The 18,177-nt window shown below is 33.7% G+C and overlaps 2 protein-coding genes across 2 annotated transcripts; both read right to left on the reverse strand.

Moving 5' to 3' along the window:
* Window positions 1-189: 189 nt before the first annotated feature.
* On the reverse strand, window positions 190-12,145 carry LOC148206813 (ras-related protein RABH1b-like). The gene is made up of 9 exons (XM_088104785.1): window positions 11,748-12,145; window positions 10,667-10,737; window positions 9,301-9,389; window positions 8,963-9,074; window positions 4,497-4,587; window positions 3,977-4,073; window positions 2,089-2,181; window positions 1,438-1,549; window positions 190-401 (listed from the first exon to the last, which is right to left on the reverse strand). Exons 1-9 carry the CDS (start codon window positions 11,862-11,864, stop codon window positions 323-325), a joined length of 861 nt encoding a protein of 286 aa, XP_087960911.1. The 5' UTR covers window positions 11,865-12,145; the 3' UTR covers window positions 190-322.
* A 2,164-nt stretch (window positions 12,146-14,309) lies between these two features.
* LOC148206814 (putative invertase inhibitor) lies at window positions 14,310-15,108 on the reverse strand. Its single transcript, XM_088114894.1, has one exon. It carries the CDS (start codon window positions 15,075-15,077, stop codon window positions 14,496-14,498), a length of 582 nt encoding a protein of 193 aa, XP_087971020.1. The 5' UTR covers window positions 15,078-15,108; the 3' UTR covers window positions 14,310-14,495.
* Window positions 15,109-18,177: the final 3,069 nt, after the last annotated feature.

The raw sequence follows: 18,177 nt of genomic DNA on the forward strand, positions 1-18,177 counted from the left end.
ATGTTGTTACTTAGATCAATTCTGTTATTGTTTGGGAAGAAGTGATCATGTTTGGGTTGGGGAGCTTAAATACTTTTATGCATTATGGCAAACATACCCAATTAACAACAATAATTCTTTTCTACTGAACTTATATTCAACCCCTACCCTACGCTGCTTGTATATATTATTTCATCTGATTTTAGATAATGTTGTAGAAAACTACAGAAAAATCCTACATAAAACCAGAAACACAACAAAAGGTGGACAACACATGAAAAACTACAATTAACATGCACATCCACTAGACTAGGTTGAGATTGAGCGTTGCCAGTTGTAGACTTTAAGTATACATCAACCATGTCGCACGGGACAATGTTTTCATTCCTGGTAATGTTACAGCAATTTTTCTGAAAAGGGGCCTGTACATAACATAATATATAGCAAGTTAGACACAGGACAAACCACGATTTAAAACAAAATTTTCAAATGCAAAAACTTTAAGCAAATGATTAGGATTTAGAAGTGAAGAACAAGAAAAAGTTCATGATATCTAATGAAGTAAGAAAAAATCACAATTAAAACAATTTTCAATTAGCTTATTTTAGGGAGTCCCGTAATACTTTTTCTTTTGCAGCTTCATGACAGAACTTCTAAACAAAACGAGATTATTTAATCACCAGAAATAATAATTCCCAATTGCACGGTTTGTTCCAAATTCACTAGGTCAGGAAACTATTCAGTCATTAGCAAGAAGAAGACACGCTTTTAACAGGTTTTTTCTGCAAATATAACAGCACAGTGCAAGGACAGCCAAAATAGGATAACATCCCTCCTCCCACTCTGCCCAGATATCTCTCTCTATGATGTTCACATATCCTGATCATAAACACATTGAAGAAAAGAAGAGAGCGAATAGATTCTTAGTTTTCTCTAGGTCTTTTATACATTGCAAAGGAAGTTTGTGATGTATCTGTCTAATCTAAAGCTTGAGCTGTTATTCATTTCATCTTAGTGGACTTACTTGTTGTGAGTCATTCATTCTGAAGGAACTACTCAAGGCTGAGAACAGTGGCACCTTAACCGTTCCAGTTATGTAGTTAATATCTTAGATAATTTATAACTCATTTAACCATGAAACACTAATCCTCTTTTATATGATTGACCAATTTTTATTAACTTCCATCTATAGCTCAAAGCATTGATCTGAGTCTCATCCCACAGTCTAGCCAGTGACTGTAAAGAATGAAATCATTATTTGAGCAGGTGTACTTTCCTTGGTCAAACAATATCTTCTTTACTAAACTAGCCCAAACTTTCCGTTAGTGTTGAATTAGTAATTAGCCAAAAATGAACATGAAATAGGTCATTAGAAGATTCCGGACAAAAGAGCCATGTCATGCAACAGGGGCATATAAAGTATTTTATGAAGTCAGTCTACCATTGATTAGCAATTACCATTTGTCCACAAGATCAGTTTTGTTCCCAACAAGAACAACAATAACATCACTGCCTCTTTCACTGCGCACCTCTTCTATCCACTTTGGTGTGTTTAGGAAAGTCTGGCGGCCTATATGATGAGAACAACAAATAATAAGAAAGCATCCCATCACTATGTTTAGGAGCAATGAACAAACCATTATTTTGTTTAGGAGCAATGAACAAAACCTATGCACAAGTTATTTGAATCGTTCAGATCATGTTGTCTAAGAATAATAAGTAGCAGCTGCAAGAGGAAGCTACTTTTGAGAAGCTCTGGTTCCTGATAATGTATCACCTAGTTGCCACAGGAACCTTTAGACCCACCTTATGTGAAAAATAAATATTTCAGTCACATTCTAAAGAAAGAAAATGGAATAACTTAAATGAGGTGAAACTTTTTTGTTCTCTTTTAATATTCCAAGTACATGTTCCTCTCAGATATAACTCTTCTTCCCCAGTAAGAAATAAATAATGAATGCAAACTCAGCTCTACAAAATCTATGTTTTAATTAACCGGCATCAAAGAAAACAAATATAATTACCTATTGGTAATTGTTGTGGTGAAATTCCAAGAAACTATAAACTGCGAAGGAAATAGGTGAAAGAAAGCACATCTATGTGGCTTACTTGCAACGTCATAAACAATAACAGCAACAGATGAATCCCTAATGTAGCTTGGAATAAGACTTCTAACTAAATCTTTACTGTCCAGCTGCATCCCTGCGACACATGAAAAGAAATGTGAGGAAGGAAAAAATCTTGAAATCATTCAATTAAAGTACAACAGTGTCATGTTTCTGTATGAAAACTAAAAAACTACCAACCAAATTGAATTCAATCCATTTTTAGCCACTGTACATCAATATTTGAAATAAAGCCAAATATACAAAAGCAGAAGAAATTAAAGACTGCTGATTATAATATGGCTTATAGCATCATGTTCATCTTAAATCAATCCACTTCAAAACCAAAAGCTGCTTTCATACTATAAATTACAAAGGAATACACAAGAAGAGCTAACAATATTTGGAAACCATTGCAAATAGACATTGCAGTGAGACTAAAAGTTATGAGATTAAGACAAAAAAGTTTAATAATCTAGGTATGACCCTTTAACCCTTCTCGGAGCGACCCTATGTCGGTACAAAGTTTGATCAAGAGGGGGAAAGTGCACTGTTTGGGAAGGACGGAGCGGGCGAGCATTCTGTGGTAGTAGAAGCAAGGAGCAGCAGGGAAATCGGGCTTACGAGTGTAGGCGCGATGATGGTGTTGCAGTGAAACGCATCGGCATTGTGGAGATGGTCGAAAAAGGAAGTGGCGCGTGGGAAAGTGAGGGAATGGGAACACAGTTTCTTGATGGCTAAGGTGGCAAAGAGAGAGTGTTGGGAGAGGCCAGAAACGACCAGTTGGACCAAAAGCTGGGTCAACTCCTGCACCTCCTTCCATGACTCCAGTGCCGCAAAGAGCACTTGCTCCTGTTTCCCCCTAACACTCTTTTCCTTGAGGAATTAACATTACATTCTACTTTCCTCATCCATTTTTGTCTGTGTTGCCCGTTAACTTTATATAACCTTTACCCTTTCGATTTTCAATGTTCATGAAAATATTAACCATCTCCATTCAACGATTTGAGGTTTTAAAATAAAATGGAGAAAGTCTATTCAATTTTATATCTTGAAACTCTTAGGAAAATAATATTTTCAATCTTAATATAATATGCTCACAGTCATGCTTTGCTCATCAAATATTTCCATCAATTTCTTCCTGTTGTGTAATAGAAGACTGAATATCATCTTAAACTATCTTCATGCTAAAGCTCATGTCATAAGTTTTTATTTTACTCTTTTATTCTCGTTATATTTCATCATTTTTAAGATCTCATTATAATTTTTAATCTCATAAAAGAATATTAGAAAATCTAATTTAATATTATTACTTTTATAATTTATTAAAAAATAATTAATTTTACCATAAAAACTTATTTTCTATTCTTATGACTTAATATTTTATTTAAAATTCAAGAGTCCTACATGATATATTTATCAGCAAGTTACGTTGAAAAAGTTTTATAAAATTTACATGTTAAATTTATAACTCTGAATATGAGCTTTGAGATAAAGATGTTAAACCTATATCAGCAATTACTTATTATTCTTTTGAAGTACTCTGGGGTAATACATTCTTCTACCTTTGAATACATTCCTTGCTAGCTTTCAGAATTATGATAAAGAACAGTAGAAGGAAAATGCGACAATGACAACTTCTGTCTTTTAGTCAAACAAAACAATAATGAATAACCAACTAACCAATGATATGTGTAATATTGGTTCTTTCACTTGATTTTAGTAATTTTTCTCACATGAAGTTGTTTAAGTCGTAAGGACTGATGAATCTTTACAGAACTGAGACAAACACATTTCAAAATATATATACTGAAGCAGAAAGATACAAAACTTTAGGAAAAGGCACATTTAGCAAGCACATCCACCCGACTCAGATTGGGAATCATGGTTACCAGAAGACCTCAGGTTCACGTCGACCATATCTTCCTGTTTTGTGGTAGATAGTGTCTCCATTCCGGGTAATGCAGCAGCAATTTTTCGAAAGAGGGCCTAAAAATGTAGGTTTGATAAAGCAGCACGATAAAATGTATGGACCAAGCATATAAAGCAATATCTATATCGTAAATGCCGGCAAGTATATCTAAATTCCAACATACAAGGAGTAAACATTAGGAAAATTTTATGTTGTTTTATAGAAAAAAACCAACTGTTGTATTCATTCCGAAGAACATATCTCAATCGGAAATGACGCCTAAAACCATTCTCTAGAGGGATTTTTATCAATTATCCCCCATTTGAACCATTTAAAACATCTCATCCAAAGCAACATTGGCTCTACACACAAAAAAATTGTTAAAAAATAAAAATAAAATACACGCTTCTCACTACCGAGTGGTGAACATAACTTTTTTTTCTGGATAATTTCAAGCTGATACTTGTTAAATATTTATGGCAAAGAAGGGAGATGTTTACCTTTATATTGAAACCAGCTTTTGCACTAGCTTCAATAAACATAACGTTCAGCTCTCGGGACTTTCCTTCCCCCTCCTCCGTAGACACTTGCCTGTAGTTTCATATTATAGAATATTAGTTGTAATGAAAAGACAATGCATAAAATACATTATTCTGGCAACAAATTTGTTCCTGTATTATTAGGATGCAAGGTGAGTTGTCAAGCATTTCATTGGCAGCTACTTGCGTATAAGGGATTTCTAAATATTTGTAAAAAATTATTAGTCACTGTACCATAGCAATGTCATGGTGGAAATAAGCTACTGAATGGAAATGCAAAATGCAAAACAGTTCATAAGACATTCAAACCTGAATGCAGAGCATTGAAGAAGCATCTCACGGATTAAACCGTTCATGCTAAAGCCTAAAATAGTAAATGAAGTTCTCACTTTCTTAGATTATCAAAGGATATGGGTTCTGCTAATTTTTAACGGATAACAGTGTGTTAGGCCTCTTATAAATTAATATTATAAGAAGAGAATCGAGATCTAGGCTTTAAGTGCTAAACTAATTCAGTCCTACTAAAAAGCCTAAACCCCTATTCTCATCTTATAATATTTACTTATAATAGACCTAACAATTGCTCAGAGGCAGTTACGCTTACTAATAACTGCTAAAATAACTAATAACTACTAAAACAATTGGGTCTTACTAACAGGTATAAATCACAAGGAAAATGTTTGTTCGACAACAATATTTTGCCAACTTTTTGACAACGCCACGTGGCATTGTTTCATTGATTGGTTTTAAAAGGCTTTTTTAAAAGGTGGAATTTGTTCAGAAGGGCAATTTTGGAATGAATTTGGATAGAAACTCCTTTTAGCAGTTTATTTTTTCAGATTCACTTGCAGTTTGGTTTTCTCAACTCTCTCTCCACCATTGAAGCTTCCATCTCTCTCCACCATTGAAGCATCCATCTCTCTCCACCGTTTGGGTTCTCTTCGTTCCTCGCTTTTCTTCACCACTATTGAAATGTTGTTTCTCTCTCCCTTTTGAGTTTGAGTTCGACTTTTCTTACTTCGTTTCTTGGGTCATTTGGTCACTGTCGAGGATTTTGTCTCTCTCTCAATTTCCCCATTTTTTGATGCTGTGACTGTGGGCTCGTTGGCGGTATATATCCCTCATTTTGGAATTTTGTTGATTTTGGCGTGCATTGTCGTTGGCGACATTTTCGTGGTTATGTAAGTCTTTGGCTTTTGTCTCCCATTGTGGTTGGCGGTATTTCTCCCAAGGTTTGGGTTTTCTCACACACACCGTAGAGGTTGGTATCACCAAGGTTTGGGCTTTTTCGCACACACCATTGATTCATTACCAAACTTCACATTAGAAGTTGTAGAAACCATCAACCATGACCAACAAGGGTCCTTCATTCATAAAATCTTAAAAACACTCATAACAAACAAAAAACAATCATGGGGAGCGCGGTTGTCACACCTGGGTAGCACAGATCAGCTTTCAGTACAAAACTGCAAATTTAACCTGGTAATCGATTACAACCTTTCTTTAAGCGATTACAAGTGCATGTCTCCAGTGTGTATGGTGCAGGACCTAACCTGCGTTGCTAAGACCACCCAGGATGGGTCTTCCCTACACAGAAGACTTACTAAACTTCACACTACAAGTTGTGAAAACCATCAACCATGACCAACAAGGGTCCTCCATTGACAATATCTTAAAAAGACACTCACAACAAACAAAAAACAATCATGGGGAGCGCAATTGTCACATTTGGGTAGCGCAGATCAACTTTCAGTACAAAATTACAATTTTAACCTGGTAATCGATTACAACTTCTCTGTAAGCGATTATAAGTGCATATGTCCAGTGTGTATGGTGTAGGAACATGTTAGCTCATTGAATTGTTGAGAAAAAAGGAAAAATTCAACAAAAATAGAGAATGGGGAGCAGTGTTCATATAGCTGGGGAGTACAGTTGAAGTTTCTGTACAAATTACCCTTTTTCCTCTGGTAATCGATTATAGGGGTCTTGTAATCGATTACCAGAGGAAAAAGGGTAATGTGTACAAAAACTTCAACTGTACTCCCCAGCTAGATGAACACTGCTCCCCAACTCTGTTTTTTTGAACTTTGCTACTTGTTTTGTTCTTAACTTTCTCCACCGAACTCCAAATGACTTGATTCTTGTTTTGTTGGAATCTAGACTCAAAGAGCTTTCCAACAAAACAAGAATCAACTCATTTGGAGTTCGATGGAGAATGTTATGAGGAAAACAACCAGCAAAGGTCAGAGGTGGTAGAAATATATAAAACGTTAACTTTAAGGAATTAACTGCACCTACTCAGATGTCCAAAAATTATAAATTAGTAGTCATTGGAAAGATATTTGAGTCTACTTTCTAATAAAAAAAGAATCACATCATTTGGAGGTCTGTGGAAAAAGTTATGAGCAAAACAACCAGCAAAGGTTAGAGGTGGTAGAAATATATAAAACGTTAACTTTAAGGAATTAACTGCACCTATTCAGGTGTCCAAAAATTATAAATTAGTAGTCATTGGAAAGATATTTGAGTCTACTTTCTAATAAAAAAAGAATCACATCATTGGAGGTCTGTGGAAAAAGTTATGATTAAAATAGTCAGCAAAGGTCAAAGTTGACAGCATGGGTTATGCACCTCACCTCAATTGGAGAAAACCACGAACCAAGGTAGTTCAAGTTCATGACAGTTTTTGCACAACTCGTAGAGGAAGAAGTTATTAACTTCTGCAATCAATTTGATCGACAACCATCTTCTTAAATTACATTTCATTGTATACTGTTATGTATCTTTTCATTTCAAAACTTGTTGTTTCGTGAAATGTCATTACGTTTTTTTATTAATGTATGTGCTTTTTAATATTGTTATAATTTTTCATTACTCAATACCCTTCATTATTTCGTTTATATTTGTTTAATATTGAAGTATTCCAACTTGAAGTGTTCCATTAATGATCCATCCATAAAACCTTCAAAAGACAGTCATAACGAATCCAAAATATTACTGGGGAGTGCTTAAGCCACGTCTGGGTAGCACTCTTCAACTTTCGGTACAAAAGGAGATTTTTCTACTGGTAAGCGATTACCAGCTCCCTGTAATCGATTACAACAACATCAGTTCTTTGTCAATGGTGCAGGAACTCACCTCTCAACCCAGAAACACCTTAACTTGGTCTTTCAATGATGACGAACAAACAACTGCAAAAATGGAGGAGGGAGAACACTGCTATGAAGAGAGAAGTTGAAATGAAATTCAAATCCTTAAAATGGAGAGAGAAGACAGTGAAAAGGAGAGAAGATAGAGTTCGAAAACGAAGAGGGCAGTTTCGGAATCCAAACTTCAACCCATTCTAAATCAGATTTTAAATTAAAAAAAACATTCAAATTCGACCAATTAAAACTTGACACGTGGCGTTGTCAAATCTTTGTCAAATTGGCGTTGTTGGAATATCGCGATCCAAATCGCAACTCTTCTCTTATAATATTTATTAACAAAAGCTACGCAACATTTTTATGCGTGTTTCAGTTAGCTTATTTTAGGAAGCCCGTAATCACTTTTTCTTTTGCAGCTTCAAGACAGAACTTCTAAACAAAACGAGATATTTCATCACCAGAAATATTATTTCCCAATTGCACGGTTTGTTCCAAATTCACTAGGTCAGGAAAGAATATTCAGTCATTAGCAAGAAAAAGACACGCTTTTAACAGGTTTTTGCTGCAAATATAGCAGACAGTGCAAGGACAGCCAAAATAGGATAGCATCCCTCCTCCCACTTTGCCCAGATATCTCGCTCTCTCTGATGTTCACATATCCAGATCATAAATACATTGAAGAAAAGAAGAGAACGAATAAAGCCCCAAAAATGTCATTGAAGACAATGGAGGAACTCGTCAGCTAACTAGATTCTTAGTTTTCTCTAGATCTTTTACACATTGCAAAGGAAGTTTGTGATGTATCTGTCTAATCTAAAGCTTGATCTGTTATTCATTTCATCATAGTGGACTTGTTGTGAGTCATTCATTCTCAAGGAACTATTCAAGGCTGGGAACAGTGGCACCGTAACTGTTCCAGGTATGTAGTTAATATCTTAGACTATTCATAACTCATTTAACCATGAAACACTAATCCTCTTTTATATGGTTGACCAATTTTTATTAACTTCCATCTATTGCTCAAGGTATTGTTCTCTGAGTCTCATCCCACAGTCATGCCCGTGACTAAAGAATGAAATGATTATTTGTACTGGTGTACTTTCCTTGGTCAAACAATATCTAAATAAACTAGCCCAAACTTTCCGTTAAAGTTGAATTAGTAATTAGCAAAACATGAACATGAAATAGGTCATTACAAGATTGCGGACAAAAGAGCCATGACATGCAACAGGGGCATATAAAGAATTTGATGAAGTCAGTCTACCACTGATTAGCAATTACCTTTTGTCCACAAGATCAGTTTTGTTCCCAACAAGAACAACAATAACATCACTGCCTCTTTCACTACGCACCTCTTCTATCCACTTTGGTGTGTTTAGGAAAGTCTGGCGGCCTATATGATGAGAACAGCAAATAATAAGAAAGCATCACATCACTATGTTTAGGAGCAATAAACAAACCATCATTATGTTTAGGAGCAATGAACAAAACCTATGCACAAGTTATTTGAATGAAAAAAACAACTATAATTATCTATCAGTAATTGTTGTGGTGAAATGTCCAAGAAACTATAAACTGCGAAGGAAATAGGTGAAAGAAAGCACATCTATGTGGCTTACTTGCAACGTCATAAACAATAACAGCAACAGATGAATCCCTAATGTAGCTTGGAATAAGACTTCTAAATCTTTCCTGTCCAGCTGTATCCCTGCGACCCATGAAAAGAAAGGTGAGGTTTGGAGAAGAAAAAATCTTGAAATCATTGAATTAAAGTACAACAGTGTCATGCTTTTGCATGGAAACTAAAAAACTACCAACCAAATTGAATTCAATCCATTTTTACCCACTGTACATCAATATTCGAAATAAAGCCAAATATACAAAAGCAGAAGAAATTAAAGACTGCTGATTATAATATGGTTTATAGCATCATGTTCAGCTTAAAAATCCAGTTCAAAACCATAAACTGTTTTCATACTATAAATTACAAAGGAATACACAAGAAGGGCTAACAATATTTGGAAACCATTGCAAATAGACATTGTAGTGAGCTAAAAGTTATGAGATTAAGACAAAAACGTTTAAAAGTTAAATGGATAAATTTTTTGCCAAGTTACTCCGAGACCTTTCCCCGTTTATGTTACACTCACACCTTTCTTGTTTTGACTTTATAATGCTACACACTAACTATTCTCTATTCCTTTCACGGCCGTGTCTGTTAATGTAAAGTTATCACACGAGTTGTACATGTCCGTTTAATGCATTTTCATACCTAAAATATCTGTTTAATGCATTTTCATGTCTAAAATTATTCATATATAACTCCTTCAAATCAAGTTATGTGCGTGCTTTTGGAGTTTCTTTAATACTAACCTCACATGACGACCTTATATTAATGGGAACAGTTCCCTAACGAAGCAAGGGTGAGATGCCATGGCATTATAGAATTCAGAAGGTTTTTTGCGATCTCAAAAATGGAGGGTTACAAGGGTAATATTGGCTAATCAGAAGAAGTGTCAACTTAATTTGCTCCAAATTTTTCAGGGAAGAAAGCAAAATGTTAATAATCATAAAATATCACATCTTCACTAATGCACATTCTCATATAGCAAATAATTCTTCGAAATAAAATAAAATAAAATAAAATATAATATAATATAACATACAAAAGAAACAAGATAAACATCAAATTATAATGTGTGCGCAGTTCAGTAATTTGCACGAGACATTGTTTGCCCCTTATTTGCAGGGAAGTTATCTTTACTCACTCAGGATACCAAAATTTCTTATTCCAGTATGACTTTATACTGAAGAAGGAACGCGAAAATTAGATTGTTAAAATAATAGTATTCACATTCCCCTTTGCCCTTCCGTCTTAAATCTAGACGAAACAACATTTTCTTCCCTTCCCATAACCTTTTTTTATCGTAAATATTCCTTACACTTCAGAGTAGAGTTTTCAAAAATGATCAAGTAACATCTTACCACAACTGCAGTCTAACAGTTCGATCTTCAAGATACATAGTTTTTGACAGGAAGTCAATACCGATTGTAGCCTGTTTTACAAAAGTAAAAATAAGTTTTAAGAACTATAAAATTGTAAACGACTCAATTTGGAAAAATGGGAATGAACGTAAACCAAGAATAGTATAAGACATAATTCAAGAAAAAAGTAAAGAACTCAGTAAATATCTACAATTATATCTGCTCATAATGTGGAAACAGCATTACAGGTGCTACAGAGGTTGAGAGAATAGACGCAATGAACCACAACCAGTTAAGGGATAGAGTACTTTTAGTGCCTGGTTTTTTTATTTACAAGTAATGTACTACTAAACTAAACTATTTGACCTCCACATAGCTCAAGTTTTTGAGACATGTGCTACACAAGAAACTGTTTTCTGTTTCTCTCCTCCCTATGCTATTTCCTGACATGGAGTCGCATCATTAATCATAAACAAATAAAAATCACAATTGCATTAGGCACCAAATTTTTAGGATGAAAAGTATTAGAAATGTCTGCATGCTAATCAGTATTGTAAAGAGGGGGAAATGGTAAAACTCAAAAGGTCAAAGGCGAAGGGTAAAAATAATTCCACATCCCAAAACACATTGGCGTCGTAGAAGCGTCCATGGCAGAGGAGATGGAAGAAAGCATAGAAGCAAAGGGAAAGCTCGAAACAGGTAAAGGAAACTCAAAACTCTTACTGAATCTGTAAGCTTTCATACATGAGAGAAAAGGGGAACCTAGCATATAGGATTTCCGCAAACAGAGAAGGGGGAAAAAGGAAAAGAAGGGAAAAGCCTTACTAACAACTAACCTAACTAACTGATTATTGCTTCTAAGCAGTAATCCTTACTAATCCAACGGTTCTGATAGTAGTTGAACTAAGATTTTCTTAAAAACAAACGACGAAGCTAAATTCGATAAATATCACCAATCCTCTTCCAACTGTAATGATCACATGCCCATCCCACAGTAAAACCGTGATCTCATGATTTTATAAAGAATGGAGAAAGACTGGGCTGTAAATAATGAAAGTACGATCGGATCTGAGAAGAAAACCTGATACGTGTTGTCGAATTTGTCGTACATGAAGCGAGTGATTATGCTGGTTTTCCCAACGGACTGATCGCCCAAGAACACTAGCTTGTACTTTGCGAGAGCCGATACTGGCGCCATTCTCACAAATCAACCACAATGCAATGTGCACTTCAGATTTGTGGAACGCTTCACTCTGTAAACGAATCCAATTCAATTCTTTCGATAATTGGATTTTGCTTTTCTCTCTTCAGCAATCTCACAAAGAAAGAAAAGCACTGCGAGAGAAAGAATACAGAGGAAATTAAGTTAATTATGATGGGTGTGTGCTGGTGTTACTTACTCTCTCTAGTTATTATTATTATATCCTCTAGTATTTGTTAAGATTCGATCTTAGCTGGTGAGGCAACAATATTGCATAAACTTGAGAATATGAATGTGTTTATGGCTCTGTTTAGATAAATTTTGAGAAAATAAATACTACTTTAGATTTATTTACATTTACAAAAAATAAAAACAATATAGGTTATTAATTGTACTTTAAAAAAAATTGATGAAGAGGAATTGTTTTTATCAATTGGTGCTGGAAGCCTGAACCGGTACAGTGCATGTCGGCAAGACTGATTTAAAGAAGGAATACAAAGCAATTACCCATGACAGCCTAGGATCAAGTACTTTTTAAAATTAAAATGACGTCACTTAAACTAAACAAATGTATTTAATTTTGTTGATTAAACAAGTTTGATTTACGGGTTAAAAAGTAAAGCTAGAATCAAGTTTTTGTTTCGTAAAATGTCATTAAAAGTATATTATTCATTTAGTTTTCATACATATTTTATCTTTTATACCATACTTAAAAATTATCTAATTTAATTCTTGTAAATATTATTTTAATCTCGTTTACTTCTCGTACATATCATTCGTAATTTTTCTTTTAAATGCTTAGGAATTAAAAGAGATAAAAGTAATAACTTATCCTGCTTTGTTTGGCACTAGAGGAAGACTACATCAAAAAGACCTTTACCTAGACCTTCTTCAGTAATGCAGAACATAAGGGAGAAAGATGATGACCTGACGAACACCCTTGTAACAACGGAAGAAACAAACAGATCTACTGTTAACACACAGAGAAAGCCTAACAGAATTTAGAATAGTTTTTATTCAACTGCAAAATCTGGTATTAAATCCAAACCCACTAAAAACTGTAATAAGATTTATCATCTGATTTCCAATCCAAAGTGCCAAAAGCCTTTTTTATGTTCATTTGAGAGCCATATTGCCACCAAAAGGTTTATTATCTGAAAAATTAATAGTTTCCGAAGCCATAACAATGCAATCTTTAATGTCCAGCTTCACAAAACCATTCTGAGTTTTTCTTATCGCCAACCAAAAATTAACATATTAACAATTAAAGTTTTCAGATAAAAAAGACTACCAAAAAAATACATCTAGTAAATTATTATTAATTATTTTAATATTATTTGTACGTAACGTATATAAGGGCTGTAAAATTAATAATATTATTAAATGTTATGAAAATATAAGTTAGTAAAGTATGATATATATTATATTAATATATAAAACGTATGATATAAATTGTTATCATAAAATATATATATATATATGTACATATATATGTACACATATATATGTATATATATATGTATATATATATATGTATATATATATATATATATATATATATATATATATATATATATATATATATATATATATATATATGTATATATATAAACGTAAACTGGTGCATGGAGGGGATCTTATTCATTTTTTTTTTTCTGTTTGGATTGATTGATGTTGTTTGACTGACAGGATGTATGTATGGTGTTGTTGAGTGGTTGTAAAGCATATGAATGTGAACTACAATGATGTAATTGAGTATGAAGTGGACATCTCAGGGTGAGATGATTGAAAGTGATGTGTGGGGTGTTGTTGTTGTTCGGTATAACTTAATGGAGCTTTGAACTGGTATGTCTATCCCTACACTCGAAACACTGTTCATGCTCAAATAGAGTGTAAGTGGTGAGAGTAAAGGGAGGTTCTCGTCTATAGTCTTAGAGTTTAGACATAGACAGATGGGGGATTTACCTTGCATAGTGTTGGGGAGTGCCAGTTGAACTACGCAAGTGCAAAGACGACCAATAGTTCGACAGTTATACCAATCCAGATGAGTCGTGTGAGTGTTTGAGTCATGGTTTAAAGTGGTATGCCTTGATTGTTCTTTATATGTAGCTAAGCACGATGATATTTATTGATTGAACTATATGATTACTCCTTGTTTATCTAGCTCACCCTTGCTTTCTTTGTTGTGTGCTGCTTGTGTATGTTTTTCTTTGCAGTGATCATCCACTTGGATGGGAGCAGATGTTGTTGAGGAGGTTACCTTGTAGCAAGAGTTGGAGGATGTTGATGATGCAGTATACTATTTTTAGGATTTCTAAATTTAAGTTAGTGTTATTTTGAAGTACTCTAAACCGTTTAAGTTTCAAGTTCTGTCTTTTTATGGATGATTGTAATATACTATTCTATTCTGACTCTTCTCTTTTTGAAATGTGAACACCTAAATTATATAATTATGATTATTATATATCTGGGATCGCACAACATTAAAATATTTACATCAAGAAATTTTTTTCTAGAAAGTCGCGCTGCTAAAAGAAAAAATTCTACTAAAAACTAAAATAATAAAAAGAAACAGCATATGATAAACCTCTTCTTCTTCCTTGAGTTATTAAGATACAATACTTATCATCAGTTTAGAAGCTGCGCAGGGGTAGCTAAATGGATAATGCAAAGCGCAATCCCACATAACTGGAAGAGATTATAATTCTCCTGTGTCAGAGGAGAAACTTCACCTCTCTCTGTAAAACCTTGCTGGCATGTTGATGCTGTTTCCATAACTGAACTCATCCACATCCTAGTTACATCATAATTCCCCGACAAGAAAACCCCCACCGAGTTCACTATTGTCCATGCTGCATCTGAGTACAGTTCCAAGCAATCTCTTAAGGCCCCCAAAGTAAAGCTACCAACGCTTGTGCTATTCAATAGCATCTCTATTGTTGCCACCGAGCTGCTCACATTCTCTAGTGCTAGCTCCATTGCAACCAACGCCAACCCTTCAAGATTTGCAGAGTGACTCACCGGAACTACCGGAAGAGAACTTGAGCATAGCCCGTAGCTCAATATGATAGATTGGTTCGCACATATTTCGCAGGTTTGCTCGATTATGTCCTTGGGCACTCTCCAGGTGGAGCTTGTTCCAAGAGAGAGTGTGGTGATAAACAAGGAAAAAAGGGTGAAAGAGAACAGCAGTAAAAATGGCCGAGACATCGTTGGTTTGGTATGGACTGAAAGTGGTGCGTCTATATGAAGTGTTACTCATGCATGCAAAGGTATGTATATATGGTTCATGTACGTGAAGGGATAGCAGGACATAGTGGAAATGTAGTGTCAAAACGGAAGTTTCCTTAACGGCTTTTTGGTTGTTGCTTAGTTATGAGAGAGTACTGTTTTAGCCTTTATATTGGTTAATTATTTAAGGGGAGTGTTTTCTGGATATGCAGCACTTTCAGCAGAAGTGGAATAGTACGGTTCGTTAGTAATTTCGTGGAACCATTTAGCTGCGGAAACTTCGTGGGGTCACATATACATGACAGATTCAGTACGGACGAAAGGTTCGGGCAACAACATACCTTTTTTTCATTAAACTCTATTTTAGAATTTTCAAATAGTTCTACAAATTACATTTTTATTCAAGGATAAAAGTAATGTTATCGTTTAAAATGTATACTGTTGTCGCATTCATTTTCGGAATTAAAAAAATTGAAGAGAATTTCTAAAAGTGCAAGTGTGGTATAGTCCTTAATTAAGTGTGTTCATATAAGTTCCTAAAATGTAGCCACTTTCCATAGTTTCGATTTATAAATATAGGCTAATATCCATACATGAAAACGGTTTAAATTAAATGAAGTGAAGGGCAAATTACACCTTTTTTAAAATTATTTGAAACTTCTAAATTTTAGAAATTATTATGTTAATAGCAAATAACCTTTTAATAATTTTCAATGGAGTAACTTTTTCTTTTAGTTATTTCTATAAAACTATCAATTAGTTTCTATCCGACGTAAACTAATTTCAAAGACCTGTCTTTTTAGTTTAGAAGTCAAATTAAAAGCAATTTAATTTATGGACCTAAGTTTTATAAAAAAAATTAACATAATTCAAAGACCTGTTTAGTTTAGAAATCAAATTAAACATAATTTAATTCATTAACCGATTTACTAAGTTAGACATGCTTTATATTATTATTAATGACGGGAAACATGACTTAACAATTCTTTTGGGTCTTCAACAACTTGTTTGACTCTTTGGGATTAATAATATATCAAGATCATTTTATGACTTGCACCCAAACATATTTTTCACTTGCAACATGTTTTATATTTCACTTATTTGATGTGTGTTTCTTTTTTATGCAATAAAAACAAACAAGTAACAAAGGACAATTTATAAGAGCTAGTTGTTCCTTGTTCAACTCATACTTTACAAGTTCTTTTAATTAGGTTTTTCTTTTTGAAAACCTTTTCAAAAAATATAGGTTTTTCAACATTTTTATTTTTTGACAGTTTCTCTAAGCAAATTTTCTAAAATGTCAATATCAAACATATGCTATTATACGACTAATATTCAATGTAAGACTCGTGAAAAATATTTATAATAGTAAATTTTAGCATTTTATTTGTAATAATAATTTTATGGATAGAAAAAAAAAATTAAATTTTTGGATATAAAATTATTGTAATTTTAGAGGTTCAAATTTTTTTACTTATTCAGAATTTTTAAGAAAAGTGAATAGTGAATAGTGAATAGTGAATAGTGAATAGTGAATAGTAAAAAGTGAATAGAAAAAAATATATATATATAAAAATTTGGAAGGATAAGAATTCCTACGTAGCATGGAAGGAGATGTGATAAGATTTATCAAGTTGTTCATTAAAATACTATTTTTAAAATAATATTAAAATAATAAATAATATTAAAAAATTAATGAATAGTAAAAAATTTTACCTATAAATAGAGATCAGAGGAATGGAGTTTTTGCACCAAGAAGTAGAGAGAAATTAGGAGAAGAGAAGAAATTAGGAAGTTTTTGGAGTAGGAAGAAATTTTAGAGTAGAAGTTCTGAAGAGTTTTCGGGGAAGCAAATTCAGAGCAAGAGAAGTCTGGAATAGAGGTAGGGGAGCTAACCTTTCTAAGCTTTTATGTTATGATATAGTACTGTTTTATTACTATTCATGTCTTGAAATTATGTGTGAATACTGTTAATGCTTACTATTTATTTATCTTGAATTTCTGTGTCAATATTATATGCTGTTATTTTGAATCTGTAAATAAGAAATTTGTTAAAACTAGTTGAGGAACACTTTGGCTAAGGAAAGACTTGGTACTTAAGTTGTCCATTGTGACGCACCTCTCTTTCCTGGAAGTCTACTCGACAAACTTTTAACTTAATTCTTGTTGAACAGATTATGTACTGTTAAATTATTATGCAATATATCTCGTTGGAATGAATTTATGTTATTGTGGTAGATACGAAATTGTGAATTTTAATTGTGATGATTGTAATTTATTATATTGGATTTGAATTTATGCATCCGAACATGATATGAGTATTATGGGGAGATTTCGTAATAGTATAATGTGAGTTGAGGAATGTGAGCATTGTATGAGTCTCGTGGAGAGATTCTGTATTGATGTGGTAATTGTGTATATGTTGATGTTGAGGGTCCTGTAGTTGGAGGTTATCCTGATACTCTAATAATCATCCAGTCTCAAGTAGAGAAGGATGAATTATGTGGTGAGAGGAGCAGGAGGTCCTGGTCTATGTGCCGGTTTTGGACATAGTGAGGGGACTAACCTTGTGAATGGTATGGAGTATTTTGGAAGTGTATTTGTAAAAAGAAGTAGAAGTCATCACAAGTGCATAACCTCCCGTGACCGCTCATCAACGTATCATCCGGATGAGTGTCTTTTTGGGTATTGTGGGATGAGTGTCTTTTTGGGTATTGTGGGATGAGTGTCTTTTGGGTATTGTGGAACGAGTGTCTGATATGAATTATGGTATGATGGTTTGAGGGTGTATGACATAATTATTATATGATGTTAATATCAAAGCAATTATGCATGTTTTATAAATGAGTGTTGCATGTTAGCTCACCCTACTTGTTTGTGTTGTTTGTGTTTGGGTATGTACGATGATCGTATAATTCGTTATACGGGAGTAGATGAAGGAATGTCGTATGATCCAGTACCAATGAAGAAAGAGATTGAAGAATAAGTTAGAAGAATTTGAGTTATATTTAGAAGTTTATAGTTGAAATCTGAGTTTAAAATATGTATAGATATATATCAGCTGTAAATCTTTAAGTGT

The sequence above is a fragment of the Vigna umbellata genome, chromosome 1 (genome assembly GCF_029865625.1).
Source record: "Vigna umbellata cultivar VRB3 chromosome 1, Vumbellata_1.0, whole genome shotgun sequence".
Taxonomy (NCBI): Eukaryota; Viridiplantae; Streptophyta; class Magnoliopsida; order Fabales; family Fabaceae; genus Vigna; species Vigna umbellata.